This window comes from Genypterus blacodes, unplaced genomic scaffold (genome assembly GCF_046128005.1).
Source record: "Genypterus blacodes isolate CSIRO-AG114 ecotype Tasmania unplaced genomic scaffold, CSIRO-AGI_Gbla_v1 ptg000122l_1, whole genome shotgun sequence".
NCBI lineage: Eukaryota > Metazoa > Chordata > Actinopteri > Ophidiiformes > Ophidiidae > Genypterus > Genypterus blacodes.
Window position 1 is genome coordinate 965,495 of NW_027466925.1, and position 20,282 is coordinate 985,776.

Sequence of the window (20,282 nt, forward strand, 5' to 3'; positions counted from 1 at the left end):
GTATTGCAAATATTTTGGATTCAAAAATAGAAAAGCTTTTTGAACATGGTTTTTGTGATGTTTGACATGCCATTTATATTTCTGTTCCTCTTTATTCTGTTGTTCATGGTAAAGTTCATTAATAAAATAGGCCATCGGATCAACTTCAGTTCAGTGGACGTCAAACTGAATTGGATAATAATAATAAATCACAATTCAATAATGTGCAACTTTGTGGAAATAAAGTATACATCAGTTGTAGAAAGTACTCACCTCTGTTTGCGTCATAGCAGACAAAGAACAATTCCCAATTGCAGTTGTGATCCGCCCATGTTCCCTGCACGGTGGAAACACACGACTCTTTGCCGCCAGCGAAATCAGGTTGAGATGTCACCCACGGCGTATACTGATCTTCTTCTGCACTGGACAGGGACCACTTCCAGGTCCAGTCCTGGTCATGAAGGCCTATCCAGAAGTCTCCCAGATAACCACTGTTTACACCCATCAATCCCTGCATCTGGTCCATATCCTCCACGGTGGCCAGGTCAGTGTACTGCTCTCTGCAGTGCGCTTGCGCTTCATGCCAGGTCAAAGATTGATCAACAAAGAAGTATTGAATATCACGGCCTGCACACAGTCCTGAGAAGAAAAAAACACACACTCACACACAACACACCTATCGAGACAGTACCTTAAAGTGGCAAACATCTCAAGTACATTCAAAAGATCAAGAACAAAGATACATACACACACAACACACAGACACACACAGACATACACACTGACCTGGGAGGAGGATGATCAACTGCAGAGTCATTTTGATGCCTGTGGGAGGAAAATAGAAAGTTTTGTTGGAACACTTTGTCTACGTATGGTCAATTCCAAAATATCATCAAGTAGTCACTTTGAAGGATTCTATTTATTAAGTATCTGTTGATTGATCTTAAGATAGTGAAAAATGCATTTTATATTGTTAGTCATTGTTTGGGATACTTTGTTTTGTGTGTATTTCTCGTCTGCGTCGACCTTCAGTGCCCTCTGACCGAGTCTTTTGCAAGTGAAATCTACAATCTTATTATAGGATTTGTGTACTGATTCTGAGCCATTTGCTGCTTTTGCGTGCTGTTTTACATCAGATGAGGCAGGTCGGCTTAACTTCTGCTTTGCATAATTTCTGGCCATTACTTCGCCATAGTAAACACCCGTGGTTGATATTGTTGTTAACATTTAAAAAAAGAATAATCACAATTACTTTCCTGTCTTCTTCTGCTCATTTGTCAACATTGCTTTAAGTCCGACTGCACTGTCCGCTGTTCTTCTAATGTCTATGAATATGAATCTCCAACATATATCCCAAATCAAACAGTACCTTTAGTAATACAGTATATAGTGTTAATTAAAGTTATGATGGTCGCTCTCTTTGTCGTTCTCTCTCTCTCTCTCTCTCTCTCTCTCTCTCTCTCTCTGTCTCTCTCTCGCTCTCTCTCTGTATATACACTGTATAATATAATATATATACATAATATACACAAAAATAGGGAATAATTTTTACTGTAATTCCAGCAGAGAAATGTGCCCAATTTGTACACAGACTATTGTTTTACTTCATTGTAACCATGTGCTATAATTTCCACATAAATGCTGGTTTGCGATGTTGCAGACACCATTTCCAAAGACAGTGATTTCATCTTGAAGTCCAGACTTGGTCTTACCTGCATAACAGACTGGTGGCATTGCTGGTTTTTCTCTGTTTCACGTATCTGTGTTGCTGATTTGTAGATGATCACAAGGAATAATGATGATCCCAAAGGTGCTGTCAACACCCCGGCGCCACCTCTAAGATCTTTGATACCTATAGTAAGTATCCGGCAAATGTAGCTCTTCAGTCAGTCTGCCTCCAATTGCACCTGCGTGCATTTCACTCAGTCACATGTTACGCTCAGCATCTATGACTTTGTCCCAAGTGAACCAACGTATCCAATTCTACAACCTTTTTTATCTTTAGACTATGTAAATTTAAAGAAATTACACCTTCAGCCAGTGTTTGTTTTTAAGAAGTGAAATGAATAGCTTGATATGAAGTCAGAGAGAAATGCATTCCATACATGTTTGTGTAATCTAGTGAACTACTAAATGAGTTATTCTTTATTTATTTCCGATTTTCTATTTGTCATTGGTTGCTTTTGCATACATTTTGCCTGAGGCGTGGAAGCTTGGCTTTGCTTCTGTTTTACATCTTGTCGTCCCCTCAACAACCAAATAGAAGACATTTTCTAAACCAACCATGTCAACCATAGGTGCAGTTTGAACAAAAGCATTAAATTTGATTAATTGTGGCACAAAGATTTAAAAGAAAGACTCATTTGAAGGCCTTAATAAATGAGGCATAATGGCAAAGTGTAACATCTCTCAGAGCAGAGAAACCAGGGGGATCTCGTCTAACACCCCCTCATCATTCCACAACATGGCAACCTGAACCACATTCTATGAGTCGTCTTTACTTGTATTATTACTATTTGTCTGCTAGTTACCCCAGAACACTGAACCATTGAGTGTGAGATTATTTTTAGACTTTTGTTTTAACTTTAACAAACATATTTTTCCACACATGTAGAAGTAGCATGACAGGTACTAAACGCATAGATACACATAAAGCAAATCAGAAAAGATATCATGTTTCCAGGCTTGATACATTATTAAAGTGTTTATCTTTTTAATCTCTATCAATTATATAAATGGGAATAACTGAGTGGAGAGTGATAGTGTTTACAGCAATTCTTTGTTTCTCATGCTTACTTATTTAATATTATGATTACGTAATGAGGCAGGCAGTGGCTCAGTGGGTAGAGCTTCCGCTTGGGAACCGGAGGGTTGCCGGTTCGAGCCCCTGCCGAGGCGCCCCTGAGCAAGGCACCGCACCCTCAATTGCTCCCCCCTCTGCGAAGGGTGGTAATGTAATGTACGTCGCTTTGAAAAAAAACGTCTGCCAAATTATCGTAATGTAATGCACAGTCTCTCTGTCTCTCATGTCATCTTTGTGTGTACATACGTGCTTGTGTGTGTCTGCGCTTGTGTGTGTCTGCGCTCCTCCTGCAGCTTCATGGACACTCCTAATAATTTCTGCATACTGTACATTGCGTACATAGTTAACATCCTTACAACTACTTAGCCAAGCTACAGAACATAATGTATCCAACACTAACTAATTACAAAAAGGCCTATGGCAGTAACACAAGGATGAATTAGTTCATTAATTTGAAACACGACATGATGAAAGTATTACTGAGAGTGTGAAATATACAAGAAACATATATCATTCAATGTCATTGTGTTGGAGTCTTCCCTGCTCTTAGATGCCCTCTGCCACAGCACAGTCAGTAGGATCGACAGTGGGGCCAGCTGAGGTCAGCTTCATTTTGACAGCTATCAGCTTCTCAATATTATGTACTAGCACAAGACCCACAGAAGTCAAGAAAGGAGGATGGACAGGTGGAACATTGAATTTCAATCAGTGTTAACAACACAATGGCGCATTCAGTCGTTTACCTACTCCAACAGTAAATAAACTTACTGTTGTGGCCACCTTCCACTTTCAACTGGATCAGTAGCAAAGGAGACTCAGTCCTGCCTGCGCCTGCCAGATTCTATCTTCCATCTGACCGGGTTTCCCAGGGGTGTCTGAAGAGGCAAATCCACAACAAGGTCAGTGTCATCTCCTGGATCTTCTGGATTCTGCTGGTTCAGAGCCTGGTTCCCCACACTGGCCAGGTCAGTGTGGTGCTCCCTGCAGTAGCTCTGAGTGTCAGTTCAGGACATACTTTGTTGCACAGGGCCAAATTAGCTGGTTGACAAATCTGCATCTGGGTTTGCCAAAACCCACAAGCAGTTAAAAGTTGCAACACGTCTGTCTGCCAGTGTTGCGGTTGGGTTCACTGATCTCCTCCTGTTCAATACAAACTGCTGTCTGACATGGACCACTTCATGTTCCACTTGTCTTTCAGGCCTATCCAGACATTTCCCTAAATACCACTGCTTACAGCATCCATCACTCCCTGCATGATGTCCATGTCCTCCACAGTGATACTTCTCACTGCAGTACTTTGTGTACTCCGTCCAGTTCAACTCTTGATTAACAAAGTAGTATTGATAATCACGACCTGCACACAGCCCTGAACATAAAGACGCATTAACAACAGGTGAATGAAGAGTAGATTATGTCAAATAGTCCTTTTTCTTCACACACACACACACACACACACACACACACACACACACACACACACACACTGACCTGAGAGTCCTTTCAGTGCCTTTGAAAATGAACCATTATTACAGTTTTTGGTTAGTTATTAATTATGATATAGTTAAAACCAACACGTCTCACCTTCATAAGTCATTCTGGTGCCTGGTGACATCATGCGTGACAGGTTTCTCTCTCTGGCCTTTGCTGGTGTTTCTCTCCAGGTGGCTCAATTTCTCCTCCCCTTTCTTCACAATATGTTTTACTCACTTGTGACATTCAAAGTGCAGAGCGTTTAACGAATGGGAGGCAGTAGCTCAGTGGGTAGAGCTTCCGCTTGGGAACCGGAGGGTCGCCGGTTGGAGTCCCTGCCGAGGTGCCCCTGAGCAAGGCACCAAACCCTCAATTGCTCCCCCCTCTGCGGAGGGTGGTAATGTAATGTAATGTAAATCGCTTTGGATAAAAGCGTCTGCCAAATGATCGTAATGTAATGTAATGAACATGCTGTCAATGCTGTCAGCACTTACTTTGGTGTAATCTATGTAAATTTAAAGAAATTGAGCTGTGTGTCAACATCTGTGATTCAAATGGAAACAAAAGAAGCACTGCACAAGCAAAGATCAAAACAAAGGTGTCTCATTCCCTGCAATGATTGCAAAGACTAGTTTGATCTCAGTCTGGCACTAAATAACATAAAACTTACTAACTTGTTAATCTTGATTGTATTCTATGATTTTGAGTCGTTTACCAGCGATAATTTGATCTTTTAAAAGTCTGCCCACCGCACATTAACATACTGTTTTGCATCAGGCGAGGATCGAAGGCATCCATGGCTGACTGGATGTAGTAATAAATTCTAACTAACTAACTGTTCTGTGTGAGTTTACCAGCACACATCATCATATGTACTTGGGTTTTACTGTTGAGACAATTACATTTACATGATGATCTTTAAATGACACTGGGGATTTTGTTTGGGATATATGTTTAATATGATGATAGATATATACTGTATATGTACTGTATATATACTGAATATATACACACAGATACATACATATATATTTATATATATATATATATATATATCTATATATATATATATGTACAGACGTACATACAGGCACACACAAAGACAAAAACAACATGGTATGGCATGTTATGGTGTAGTATCACCGGTTCGAGCCCCTGCCGAGGCGCCCCTGAGCAAGGCACCGAACCCTCAATTGCTCCCCCCTCTGCGAAGGGTGGTAATGTAATGTAAGTCGCTTTGGATAAAAGCGTCTGCCAAAATGATCGTAATGTAAATGATCGTAATGTATGTATGTATGTATGTGTGTGTGTGTGTGTGTGTGTGTGTGTGTGTGTGTGTGTGTGTGTGTGTGTGTGTGTGTATTTATATACTGTATATATATATATATACAGTATATATATATATACAGTATATATATCGATCATCCTGAGATCATCCCTATGGTATCAGAACAATAAGTACACCATAATCATGCCATATTCTGTTGTTTTTGTCTTTGTGTGTGCCTGTATATATGTCTGTGTTATTACTATACAGTGTGTATTAAATAATTTTATATCCACATAACGCAGGAAATCGGCCGATTCAGGTGGAAATTTCATTATCATGTCTTTTATTTTTCCTTTAACAAACATGTTTTTCCACACAAAAAATGAATTATATCATCCCAACTACAGCATGCATGCATAGACAGTATATAAAACTAAACATATAATTTCAGCCCTGTATGCTATATGTTCACTTGCATTCAAAGCCATGATGTATTTAATGTTACATTGACAATACATATGTTATTAAGACAATTAAATATACAAAATCTGCAATAAATAAAACCTTAAATCTAATGCAAACAAACATTGCCCAGTAAATGCTTTCTGCCAGGTTATTTTTGAGTTCAGTTTTTGTTGAAGACATTCCCGTCGGGCCCCTTCTTCCATCCCAGCTTGATTCCTTTGTTTATCCCCTTCTCTTTCAGCTTCCTCTCGATCTGAACAATGACATTAAAAAAAGGGTGCTCAGTACTGCTGCTAACAATGAATGAAATAAGGAGAACAATACTAATTGTGGCTGTACCAGTTTCAAGATGGCTTCTATCACCGCAGGGGTGTTCATGTCTGCTGTGAAGGTCATTAGTTTCAGCTTTATTTGAAACATCTTCCTGTCTGGAAACAAAGTGGACAGACAGATATTTTTAATTGACACAGTTCTCCTATCTGATTAATGTCGTATTTCCAAGAAATGAAAACAACTCACCTCTTTGGTTGCAAATTAAGCTTAACTTGTCTTCACATTTTTTGACCATCCACTGTCCAACGTAAGAAGAGTCAAACCTGCTGGCGGCACAATTTCCATCCAAGTACCCGAATTCGCCTCCCCAATAACTATATGTGAAGGATTCTTGGTTGGACCACCTGAAGGTGTCTCTGGACAGGCCGATCCAAACCGTCGCATCCAGTGGTACTTTGTTCTGGATCTCCTTGTTCTCTGTTTCATTCCTCACAGTGGCCAAATCAGTATATATTGTTCTGCAGTATTCCCGGGCAGCCTCCCATGTCTTTACAAGTGTCACGTAGATAAATGATCCACCTGGATAATTTTCCAACACACACAAAAAAAGAAGAAAATAGCAATTTTACAAGATTTCTAGTATTTTCATTTTGTTGCATCTTGTGTCAATGGCGATAAATGAAGTGGATTATTAAAAAAGAACTCAAACCCAAAGCACATAACTAAACCATTCCAGCATTCCTTATTTAACAAAACAGATACTTAGCTTTTGATTTTCAATGTAACATATTATTTAGAATTATAAAACTAAAGAAAATGGCTTAGAGCTTGACTTGGAGATTCAAACTGACACAGTTTACTAAATAATTCAAATTAACTTAGTAAAAATAATTAAATATGTAACTTTTCTTATTTATTTCCATACACATATGGAAGCACTCACCTTGATCAGCATCATAGCAGACAAAGAATAAAGGTGTAGTGCAATAATAATCAAACAAATGGCCATTATTGAAAGCTGCACATAGTCTGTGTTTCCGACCATTGTTTGGTTCCTTTTTAGACCATTTCTTGAATCCAGCTTCTCCCTCGCCATAGAAACCATCCTGCTGCAAAGACCACGTCCAGTTCATGGGGCTGTCGAAATAGCCAATCCAGAAATGGCCCTGACCGGTGCCTACAGCGTCCTTAAGGCTCGTCATGTCGGACACGTCCCTTATAGTGGCCAGGTCAGCATGATTGTCCCTGCAGTAAGTTTGAGCATCGTTCCAGGTCATTGGCTCATCTACCAAGCTGTAATCGCGAGAGGCCGAACAGACGCCTGCAAGCAAAGACACATTAGAAAACGTTCAAGCACTTTGGAATCACCTGGATTCCTGCATTCGCTGTTCTAGTTTGTTTGTTTTGATAAAAATTCTTCTGTTTTATGTATGTGTGTGTGTGTGTGTGTGTGTGTGTGTTTTACTGGTACAGCTTTGTTTAATAAGGATTTGGTTGGTCATCCTTCTTGGTTTTTGCATTCCGTTTACGGCAAGGCAGCTTTGCCTCTGTTTTGCATCCTTTGTTCATTCAGCACAACCCAGAAAAGTCTTATAATCCTCCATGACTGATAAAATAAGTCGAATTTGAATATTATTTTATTTACTGTCTCCAATGTAACTGTGGTATCTCTCACGTACACACTTGGTTACATATATGTTGTTGTATCGGTAATATAAGGACAGTTACATATTTAATTTTCTTGTTATCAAATCTCACATTGTAACACAAACACACTTTCTGACCTGAGAGCAGGAGGACAAACAGTGCCGTCCCTCTGACTGAAAGAAACATGGAAACAAGTTTTAAAAACTGTATTATTGATATTTCACAAATGCACTGTAAACACATTCACATCCCAGTTAGCTCTGTTTTAAATTCAATTCCATCATATAATTTTTCCTTAAATTCCTTAGACTTTTCTCAAGATTCCAAGTTGTGTGTTCAGGCTTAGGTTTGTAAGATCCTTCTTCATTCATACCTTACCTGGACAGAGTGCACTGAAGAGAGGCGACATCGCCCGTACTCTCCTATTAAGTTTTTCTGGAAAAATATGTTGCCCGAGCCTCCTGGTTCTTATCGGAGATCTCCTTCGCTCTCCTGTTTATATTTTCCTCTTTGCTGCTGTGCCCTCCACATGCAAACCACTGAGCCTTTTGATGCCACTCCCCTCTTGACAATAAAGGAATCAGGGTTTCTGCAATAAACTGGTTGAAAAATGAAATCAGGAAATGCAGTAATGCAGAATGAGTAACTCTAAGTACTGAGAATGGAGGGATTACGCTTTAATGACAGTAAATACAATAAGGTAAAGCTGCATTCAAAGCTGTGTTATCACGTGAAGTCAACAAGAGACTCACAATGGTTGCAAAACAGATTCCCAACACAAGGTTATATGACACAGCTCCAGATTTTAAAGTGTGTACATACTTTTAATTGCCTTTAAACATATGCAAAGCTGGTGCATTATTACTGTTTTATGGCACATTACTTCCACCAAATGTCCTGATGTGGTAATGCATAAAACTGCTGTTCCCACCCCTCTCACAGTCAGTCTTCCCCCACTGACTGAGACACTAATAACTGATGCTTAGTTTGCAGTATGGATCCCCATTTTGAACCCTCTTAAAGTTGATTTTCATTGCAGGTTAAGTAATCCAAAGGCTTGGGAGTTGCAAAAGTGTTGTAAAGGGTAAATGACAGTCTGGTCCTTTAAATGCATGTTTTCATCAGGCACTGCTATGGTGGCTCCTGTCCGACCTTTATGCCCCATCACGCAGATCTCACATGATCTCTTATCTGAAAATGCATAGTCATCAAAAGAGTTCAATAAAAAAACAACTTTTAATTTGCCAGAGTGTAATACACCTGTGTGTGCATGTGTCGCATTCACCTGTGTGTAAGATGCAGTATTGCAGCATTCCTGGGGTCAGCGTGTCACCTGCTGCTCTTTGGGTGTGGAAAACTTGAACCCGACACACCCACAAGTTAAACACACATTAACTCTATCCAGGACCTGTATTATTGTATTGAATTTGATTAAATGAACCCACACATACTGTTTTATCACAATAGCGTTGAAGGTACAACTAGTAGCAGGGTTATGTAATAGACAATGCTATTTTAAGATCAGACGGATAGAGACAGAACACTGATGAGGAGGAGGAGGAGGAAGGGGAGGAGGAAGGCTGGGATGAATAACTGTGTTGACTTATGTTTACCAGACTGACATATTCACGTTCATTGATTTAGCAGAGAGAGAGAGAGAGAGAGAGAGAGAGAGAACGAGAGAGAGAGAGAGTCGCTAGAAGAAGAGACAGCTGTAAGTACAAGCAAGACAAACTACGACTTGTTTCGTGACAAAGATTAACCTTGTGAATGAAAGTGAAACATGTAATAATCTTACTTCTTGTGACACATTGTTTGACCTTGACCCTCTGTGCTGTGAATGAAAATCATTGTTTTTAACTGTATTGTTGATTAGGTGAATTGATAATGAAGTTTCATTATCCTGGAGTAGTTGTTTTACTTTTGTGAATACTGTCTATGTTACCAAAGATTTCGATAGAATTTCAGATATCTCCATTTGTAAGAGTCCCTGCCACTGAAGCTCCAGGGTTAGAGTAAGAGTTCGGGTTCGGTTCGGTTCAGGGTTAAGGTTAAGGTTAAGGTTAGCCTAACTCTAACCCGAACCCTCTGACGTGAGAATCAGTTCCCTCTAAACTCTTCTATTTTTATTTGTGTGTTTTTATGGGCAGGTAAGCACTGAAGTACAACTGATAAAAGTGTGTTGCAGTAGTGGAGGGTGTGTCTGGCATGTGCTCTTAGCCTGGGAAACAATGAGTAATACACTAAGTAGGGCTATGAAGGGTGTGAATCCTGAATTTCAAGACAGATTTGTTTGCTGTTCCGTGTGTGGGAAAAGTTACTTCCCTCTTTAAAGTTCCTCCTATGCACCACATAACCCAAACTTCCTGTTTTATTTTAGATCGCTGCAGAAACATGGCCCTCTCAGGTACCATGCTGTCAGAGAAACAGTTCCTGTGCTCCATCTGTCTGCAAGTGTTCACTGATCCGGTCACCATTCCCTGCGGTCACAACTTCTGCCATGCCTGCATCCAGGGTGCGTGGGACAGCTCCGACATCTGCCACTGTCCTACCTGTGAAAAATCCTTCACCTCCCAGCCGGAAATAAGCATCAACACAGCGTTTAAAGAGCTGTCCGACATGTTTAGAAAGGTGAGAGTCGGCCTGTCAGCTTCGCCGGCAACTGCGGCCGAACCCGGCGATGTGCCGTGCGACGTCTGCGCCGGGACATCTGCTCAGCTGAAGGCCCTGAAGTCTTGCCTGGTGTGTCTGACGTCGTACTGCGAGGCCCACCTGGAGCCGCACGAGAGGGTTGCAACCTTGAGGATCCACAAGCTGATCGACCCGGCGCCCAACCTGCAGGACCGGATGTGCAAGAAGCACGAGAGGCTGCTGGAGATGTTCTGCAGGGTGGAACAGGAGTGTGTGTGCCAATTCTGCACGGAGACTGAACACAAAGGTCACCAGACCACAACCATAGAGGAGGAGTGCAGGGAGAGGAAGGTACCTGGATTTTGTAATGTACAAAGAAAGTAGGTCAACATCAAAACTTATATCAGCGTGGCAGCGATTACAAACACAACCATTTGATACACTTTTGTCCTAGCATTTTGTTTAGCATTCTTGACAACAAGGAAAAGCTTCTGAAGTAGCTTAGCTTTTCTATTGTGAAAGGAAATGATTTGTCAGTATTCAAGGCGACAGGCTCACCTAGATTTAGGCGTAATAAAGTTTTCATTTCCATTTTGTTGTAGGTTCATATGAAAAAGACCAAGCAGACGGTTGAGCAGATGATTGAGGAGAGAATGCAGAAAGTGGAGGAGATCAAAGAATCTGTGAAGCTAAGCACGGTGAGAATGTCGCTCACTGTCACAGAGCAGACCTGGTCTTGCTGAATTTCACCTGTTTGCTCTCGAAATGCACTCCACGGGTAATCACAACTTCTCATAGAGTTGTATACTGTTTCAAAAACCTCTATCAGATGAGCTCGGCGAGGGAGCAGCAGGAGAGCGACCTTCTCTTTACAACTGTGATCGGCTCCGTCGAGGCGAGACGGGCCGAGGTCGGCGTGGAAATCAAGGAGAAGCAGGAAGCAGTAGAGTGGAGGGCGGAGGGACTGGTGTACGAGCTGCAACAGGAGGCTGCTGAGCTGCAGAGGAGGAACACTGAGCTGGAGGAGCTGCAGAACACTGAGGACCACTTCCGCGTTCTGCAGGTTCATTTAAGAGAAGCGATATTCTCTCAAAATCATAAATAAATCAGTTCCAGTCATGAGTGAATAACTTGACAGCTTTTCCTTTCACCATTCCTCTCTGGTAGATGTTGCCTGCTCTTATCTCACCTCCTCCCACCAGAGAGTGGTCAGAGTTGGGCGTCCACTCAGAGCCCTGTGTGGGGACCGTGAGGAGAGCGCTGTCCAAACTGGACAACACCTTGAAGACACAGCTGGATAGACTGAAGGAGGAAGGTGAGGTGAAGTGGAACACGTACGCAATTACTGGAACATGTTTATGCCGTTTGTGGACATGTGTTTATTTATTCTGCTCTATTTTTCTGATAGAGTTGAAGAGGATGCAGAAATATGCAGGTACATCCTTTGACATGATTCCCTTTTTCAGTCGTAATAGCAGGAGTAGTAATAGTTAGTAAGTGGTATTAGTGGAAGTATTAATAACATTTGATCTTCTTCTACTACGTTTTATCTCCTTAGTGGACGTGGTTTTAGACCCGCACACGGCTCATCCAAACATTGCCGTGTCTGCTGAAGGGAAGGAGGCCGGACACGGTGAGCAGCTGCAGATCGTGCCCGACAACCCTCAACGGTTCGACCCCGTCATCTGCGTGCTGGGCCAAAAAGGATTCCTGTCTGGAAGGTTCTACTTCCAGGTCAGACAAGTCTATTATGGATTAGATTATAGCAATGACCCAAACCAAGATGCAAATCTCCTCCACTTTCTTTTAACCTCAATCCTGATCTGGTACTTCTCAGGTTGCTGTGGGGAGGAAGACATACTGGGACCTGGGTGTGGTCAAAGAGTCGGTCAACAGAAAGGGGAGGATCACTTCCACGCCCGAGCATGGTTTCTGGTCGGTGCGTCTAAGGAACGGGGACGAGTACCGCGCCCTGGACTCGCCCTCCATCATCCTCCAGCTGAAGGAGAAGCCGCAGATGGTGGGAGTGTTCGTGGATTACGAGGAGGGTGCGGTGTCGTTCTTCAACGTCGACGCCAGGTCTCACATCTACACCTTCGCTGGGTGCGTGTTCACCGAGAGGCTTTTCCCCTTCTTCAGCCCAGGTGTTCGTGACGAAGGGAAGAACAAGATGCCATTAGTTATCACAGATGTCAATCACGCAACATAGACTTGACTGTGTTCTAAAGTTACACTGGTGATTTTCCTATTCCCAGTAATGAGCACTGACACCATAATCAAATATTCATCTCTGCAAACCCTGAATAAACGACATTAAGGCCTCAAAACGTCGTTGTGATTGTTCATATCAGCTCAGGCCATCTTATTCATTAACACACCTTGGTTCCAAATGCTGAATATAAGGAATCTAAATTCAATAAACCTTTCTCAAGATGAAACCAGACATATGTTTTGTTTTGTTTTGATCATCATATTCCTCTGTCTTAAGGTCACAGTGTATCCTCGCAATGCAGTTGTTTATTGTTGACCTTGCAAAGACATAAGAGGTCATTGTTTTTTCACAGAAATCCCCATAAGGAATCTGGCGTGTCTTGTCTCTGTCCAGATGGAGCAAATTTCCATGTGTTTTGCAATTCCAAGAGGGCATTTTGCAAGCCATGCGAGGATGACATAAATGGAACCATGCAGTTGGGAATAACAAAAGTTCAATTTAACCATCTAAAGCGCCTTCCTGCACTCCACGTATCAAACATGCAGATGAATTTACGACCTAAACTTGGCTTTCATCCCTTCCCTATGGGGGAATAAAGGCGAGGGGGACGCGGGGATGCTAAAGGGAAATTGAGCCATCTGTTTTGAATACCTGGGACTCGATACTCAGGTGCTTTAACAGACAAAACTCAACATAGGAAGAGAGAGACGCAGCACAGGGCATCATCTGAGATCATCTGCTTTCTTTTGTAGTGGTAAGTTTTTACTTTGTACTATTAATAAGACGAGAAAAGAAAGAAATTGTAAAACCTTTAAAGTCTCTTAGACAGTCCACCTTGACACGTGCAATCTGGGTGAAATAAGTCATTTAAAGAGATAAATGAATTTGATACTTAACTAGACTGTAAAGTTGTGAATGTTGACCATTGTTTTTCTTGCAGTGAGCACACACACACCCGATATGGCGTGGGTAACATCTTACTTTCTGCTACTCTCAGGTGAGGAAGCGATGAACACATTGATACCTTAATAAAGAATTAATACTTTACTCTGCACAGCCTTTTGGGGAATATACTAAGTCCATAATGGACTAAAAATATATTGAATATATTTTGACAAGTGAAACCTCCAAAACATTTAGTGTTGGGTTATTCCTAGGTATGTGCCATTTCTGTGCCCCTCACGTTTTTAATGAGAACATCTTCATCAACGAGCACAAAACTTGGTCTGGAGCGCAGCAATACTGCAGGAAGAAGTACACAGACATGGCCAGTGTTTCAGATCGACAGGAAATAAGGTATCTATATGGTCTGGCAAAGGAATCGTTACAACACGTGCATAGTAGTTTCCTGGCGTGGTCAGGCCTGCACAGAGATTGGGGTTGGTCGCGGTACGATGCAGATGACTACAAAGAAGGTGAGGAGGCCTACTGGAGCTGGACAAGCGGCCAGCCCACTGACAGAGGGACCTGTGGGAGTATCGGCGTGAATGGAGGCTGGAACAGTACAAAATGCAGCCTCAAGCTTCCCTTCTTCTGCTACAACGGTGAGATTACAAAAGATGTGAGATGTGTCATTGAGTTTGGATACAATATCTTGCAGCTTAATTTCTGTTAGAAATGTACAATCAAATCTGTGATCCATATCCATAGGGTTGTTACAAATTTGTTCATTTGCAACCTGGCCTACAAATCAACGTCGCACAGGTTTTGTTTATTCTGCAAGTGTCCCTCCCGATTTGTTTATTCATATGTCCACATCTTCAGTAATAACCTGTTTGATTTAATTGCAGGGTCGACCACTGAGAGTTCAGAGAGGTTCATACTGGTGAACCTGACCATGACCTGGGAGAGGGCTAAAGCTCACTGCAGGGAGCACCACACAAACCTAGCCAGGGTGCGGAGCCAGGATGAAAACAAAATGCTCCAGGGGATGATTGAAGGTGGCTGGGCCTGGATCGGACTGGCTGAGAGGTCCTGGAAGTGGTCGGATGGGAGGGAATTGTTGTATCAGCCCTGGCGTTGGAGCGCAGATGTTCCTAGTGCTAATAAATGTGGTAGACTTCGATTGCACGCCCTTGTGATGGAGCCTGAGGATTGCAGGAAACAGATGCCATTTTTCTGCTACAGAGGTTAATGGATTATTCTGATGTTACACTCACTGACATTTGTCATTGAAATAAGAAATTGAAATAACCTTCAACAGTGGATTTAATTACAACATACAGTAGTAGTAACATCTTTATGTAAGCCATAATGTATAGAAATGCTGTTGGGAAGTGCTGTTTTCTGTATGCCATCTTTGTTTACAGTGTGAGCAAAATTACGAGAATCACATGTGAGCAACACCACACAATGTAGCACCTGTTACATTATAAAGATACAATGTAGACACAAGAAAGTTTAGTAAAATCACAAGTAGTCCTGTAGACAAATGTGTACATATTCTTTCATATATGAGGAATGTTGTTCTTTGGATTGTTAAAGAACAGATGATTCATCATTTATTCTGTCCTCAGTTCCATTTAGGAGGCACATGATCAAAGTCAGGCTTTCTCTCAAACCCTCTGTGAACCTGATCGACGGAAATATCACAAAGTCCATCGAGAAATTGGTGATTATTATTTTTGGCCGGTTAACATAGACAAAGTCATATTTAAAAAGCACAATTGTGATAAAACAATGGATAAATAGAAATTATTCCCTGGCATTCATTATTCTTCATACTTCTTGTCATTTGCACAGTTGGAAAAGCACCTGAGAGGGAAAGACCCAACTCTAAAACTGACCTTGGTGGGTTTGAAGAAGGAAGAGACAATAGAGACAAAGACATCAGATCAAGAATTAGAACAGTGTATTAAGCATGTATAATTCATTTACTCTGTCATCGGTGTCACTCATTCAGCTTATATTTGCTTGCAATAGAAATTCAGGTCATTAAATATAAACTTTAATTGCAGGATTCATAATCAACTCTGTACAAACAAATGTAATGTCTAAACCTAAATCTGTTTCAAAAAGGTTTATGCGAAATAACAGAAACTGGCCGATTTGATTTGAATATGCAACTACTTTGCACAAACTGGGAGTCATAAACTGGAATAATTAAACAATATTTATATTCTTTCTCACATAATTCATATTCCAAAGCTACATATTTTGCAATATCATAAGAACTTTAATATTATTCACCTTTTATGCGGCTTTTATTTGTTTTATATTTTTTCCTCATCCTGTCAGAATATACTCATGCAGACAGATGTGATTATGTAACCGTGTAACCTGTAACTTGCATTGCTGCTTTTAAACATAGTGGTGGTGTTTCTGTGATGCTCTCCATAGCACTTTGTTAATGATGGAAAATTGAGTACAAAAAAGTTTTCCTTGCTGTTATTGTCATTTGTACTTATTGTTATAAGTTCATACAATAAGTTGATTGATTATTAAGATCTCAACATATATTTCTGAGCTCACTGCACTCCCAATAAAACTGCATGTTTACACACTGTTTGCATTTCAAATAGGGGACTTTTCTTCTTTTAATTCCATATTTTCTCTCCACAATTCCTATCGATCCAAACAATTTAATTAGTGGTTTGATTTCATCACATTATTAATCAGTCACGCAAGTAGTGGTGGTAAAGCTACTGAAATACAGAGCAGCAGTTGCGGGTTCTCGCCGCTAGAGGCCGCTGATCTTCATACGTGGTTGACGCCCCGTCTTCTACGTAAGGAAGGAAGGAGTAGCTACTCTCCAAGATGTCGGCCACCATAGATAACAGCAACGCCGTCCAGGCGTCCAGGAGAAAGCACCTAGGCATCCCTGAGGCAGTGTTTGTGGTGCGTAAACCGTGACACTCTGCGCCGTGTTCGCTTTCTGTAGCTAGGACACAAAGGTGGAAGTACATGCGTGTGTTTGTATCGTTTTTACGGGCGGGACATGCTTGCTATCGGCTAGTTAGCGAGCTAGCAGGGCGGCTGGTCACGTCCATGTAAGGCAGTATCGTCACGAGTGGCGTTAAGCGTGTGTTCGTTTCATTTAAACTCGCTAACGTTCGCTGGTTTAACTTGTTACAGACAGACTACCCGTACGTACTAGTCGCTAGATAGTGAATCATTTAGACATTTGGGCTGACAGCCACACACACACGAACACACTGTCACCCTCCTGCCAATCATAAAATACGACCATAATGTACATGTACAGGACAGAAACCGCCAGTTGAGTGAACTATTAAGTATTGTCTTGTATATTGTTCAGAAAAGCTAACAGATAAGTCGGTCCAAACAAGAGTAAATGGTTATCTTATTGGTGACGTAGATAGATTAAGAACACGTTATTATAATGTACAGTATTTATGGTTGAGGAGCACAACTCAGGTACAACTCAAGAGCTCGAGTCACTGGTGCTATTTTTAGGATTATCCATGATAGAAATAAAGTTGTTACTGGTGTTTCTAAGTGTTAATGATGTTATTAGTAAGTTTCTAAGAGTTTAAAGTGATGTTTTGTGTTTGTGACCTCCTGTGGGCCGTTTGCAGGAGGATGTGGATTCCTTCATGAAGCAGCCGGGCAATGAGACGGCAGACGCGGCGCTGAGGAAGCTGGACGAGCAGTACCAGAAGTACAAATACATGGAGCTCAACCTGACTCAGAAGAAGCTCAGGTATGCATGGAACACACACACACACACACACACACACACACACACACACTGAGAGACACACACAGTAAGTTGTGTGTCCCAGTTTGGTGTCAATAGTATGAACCTGATTTATGTACATTACACTGCAACTGGTTGAATCCTTTGAATTTTGACCGAAACCTCTCTTTCCTCTCTGTGTTTAGGTTGAAAAACCAGATCCCACAGATCAAACAGACGCTAGAAATCCTACGACACATGCAGAAGAAAAAGGTGGGTGTGGTCTTATATAAATATATAAAACTAAACCACATGTGACATCATCTAATGTGTGTAATGTATCAGTTGAATAAGGAGAGTTAAACCCTTAATAGGACTTATGTTTGGCTGCACTTTGCAATTTTACTCTAAGCAGTAGTCTCAACTGTATCTCTTCATATCAATGTCATCTTGAAGCACTTTAAATACAGAGCATTTAAAGAAGCCCAACATTCCCCCATGAGCAAGCATTTGACAACAGCAACAAGGAAAAACTTCCCTTAAATGGGAAGGGAAACCTCCGGCACAACTGAGCTCTAGGTGGGCGGCCAACCAGATTTACAACTGTAAATATGACTAATATCAATGCTTATAGAAGGACAGGGTCTTTGTCTCTACAGGAGAGGCTTCCACAGCAAGCTGTGAGACGAGAACACAGACAACTCCAGGGAAGTAGTAGAGTTGGTGTAATGCAGTGATAATGACATGGATATGCAGATAGAGAAGGGAGGAAGAGAGAGGAGCTCAGTGCATCACGGGAAGACCCCCAGGAGTCTGGGCCTATAGCAGCCTAACTAGGGCCCGGGGCTTAGGCCTGCTCTTAAACATAGAGAGGGTGTCTGCCCCCTGGACCGAATCTGGGAGATGAGAGGAGCCTGAGAACTAAAGGCTCTGCCTCCCGTTCTACTTTTGGAGATACCAGGAACCACAAGTAAGCCATGCATCTGGGGAGCAGGCTTACTCTCACGCATCATTACTCCTCACCATCTTCAGTATTTGTAAAAGCAAAGTTAAAGTTCCATCTTGCATATATTGGTCAAAGAAAATGGATGGAATATGTTTTGCCTTTTCATCTCCCCAGGACACCACAGAGCCCATGGATACACACTTCCTGTTGGCTGATAATTTGTACTGCAAGGCCTCTGTGCCGCCCACTGACAAAGTCTGCCTATGGTTAGGGGTGAGTAGTCCTAGTCGTGTGTGTGTGTCTCTCTGTCTGTGTATATATATTTGATATAATCCTTCATAAACGCCTCTGGGACAAATCCTGTCAGTCACACGATGGCATATAAAGACAGCATTAGGTAGTTGGCAGAAAAATGTGCTTTTCACAGCTTACAGAATTACATACCTCTTCTGTTTACATGCATGTACTTATCTGTACTTATTGACATTATAATGTACAACGCATTTTCTCCCTAAAGGCCAATGTCATGTTAGAGTACGACATCAATGAAGCCCAGGCTCTCCTAGAGAAAAATCTGTCCACAGCCTCTCGCAACCTTGAGACGCTCGAGGAGGATCTGGATTTCCTGCGAGACCAGTTCACTACCACCGAAGTCAGTATCCTTCCGCCCAAAGCTGAGGCACACGCGGCTCAGGCTAAGAGGTTGTGTACGAGATATTCCTGTCACTGCTTGTCATTTCTCTGCCTCGTTCTCCTCCCGTTGCTCCTTAACTCGCCGCTCCCCTCAGACATGGCACGAGTCTACAACTGGGACGTGAAGAGGAGGAGCAAAGATAACCTCCTAAAATCAGCAGACAAGTCTTAATATCAGTAGGACGGCACCCACTTCTTCCTCTGCAACCCCCCTCCTCCCTTTTAGTCAGTGAAAACAACCCACCCCATTTCATGTGTAGGTTCATAGTAAAAGTTGCGGTGCGCTTGATTTAATTTGTTTTGAGGTAAATGTGCAGGTGCCACGCGCCAGGCAGACTAAATTGAGTGTTCCTCATGATCATCGCCTCTTTGGATCTCCAGCTCAGTCTTCACCCTCATACCGTTTTCTGTTTTGTTACTTTTTATGTATTTTTTTCAAGTAAAATCTAACAAAAACACAAAAGCAACAAGGCGTTTTTTTGTATTCTTTCTAGTCTTTAAACATATGTGCTGTTACTTTTGGCGGGTCATGACTGGCAGTTTTCCCCTCTTGTCTTTCTTCCCTTGCATTTTTGATCTGGCACTTGTAATTTCCTGCGTTTATGGGGTTTTGTGTAGTCCTATTTTCACTCACAAGGATCATATTGGGGAGACGCTAAAGATCTCATGAGTGCCGATTAAACCTGGACCGTTTTGCCTTGCAGCTCCCGTTCTCGCGTTAATCCAAGTGCCACAGAAGTCTGTGACTTCCAGCTTGAAGGTTTGATCCCAGTCTGCTGCTGCACCTTCATCACTCACCTTCCCCACTACCTTCTTCCTCCTCTCCTTTCTTGCCACTGTCCTATCTGTATTTATTTGTCTTGTCATTGTACTCATTAAACAATGAATGGAGTAAAAGAAGAGCATTTGGGCAAAGACATGAGACCTTGACCCGCCTGTTTGTCGGTTCTTTCGATGAGAAGACAATTTTCCAATCAATGATGAGCCCATATGCACATAAGTACAGTTAAAGCTAAATAGAATGCATCAGTGTTGGAATTTCAAGTCATTTGAAAGACGATACTGATTATTCCAGCCTTCAAAAGACTGGAAAGCATGTAAAGAAGAAATGGTAAGAAAAGTGTGTACTTCTGATTACAGAACGTTGACCTATGGTGAACATACAGTAGCTGAGATGATTCAATTAACTGTATTTATCTGGGACTGAGGTCAGCATCATTTGGTAATGTGGATATTTTGCTTTGAAATTGCAAA

General features: G+C 41.7%; 2 protein-coding genes across 2 annotated transcripts; both read left to right on the forward strand.

The window, feature by feature from the left end:
* The first annotated feature begins 9,461 nt into the window (after window positions 1–9,461).
* Window positions 9,462–12,855, forward strand: LOC143010216 (E3 ubiquitin-protein ligase TRIM39-like). The gene is made up of 8 exons (XM_076162427.1): window positions 9,462–9,621; window positions 10,288–10,889; window positions 11,141–11,236; window positions 11,368–11,601; window positions 11,706–11,853; window positions 11,947–11,973; window positions 12,097–12,272; window positions 12,376–12,855. The coding sequence occupies exons 2-8, from the start codon at window positions 10,302–10,304 to the stop codon at window positions 12,745–12,747; spliced, it is 1,641 nt and encodes a 546-aa protein (XP_076018542.1). The 5' UTR covers window positions 9,462–9,621; window positions 10,288–10,301; the 3' UTR covers window positions 12,748–12,855.
* Window positions 12,856–16,464: 3,609 nt separating this feature from the next.
* vbp1 (von Hippel-Lindau binding protein 1) lies at window positions 16,465–19,310 on the forward strand. Its single transcript, XM_076162535.1, has 6 exons — window positions 16,465–16,587; window positions 17,289–17,413; window positions 17,596–17,662; window positions 18,510–18,608; window positions 18,853–18,991; window positions 19,124–19,310. Exons 1-6 carry the CDS (start codon window positions 16,507–16,509, stop codon window positions 19,198–19,200), a joined length of 588 nt encoding a protein of 195 aa, XP_076018650.1. The 5' UTR covers window positions 16,465–16,506; the 3' UTR covers window positions 19,201–19,310.
* The last annotated feature ends 972 nt before the right edge of the window (window positions 19,311–20,282 follow it).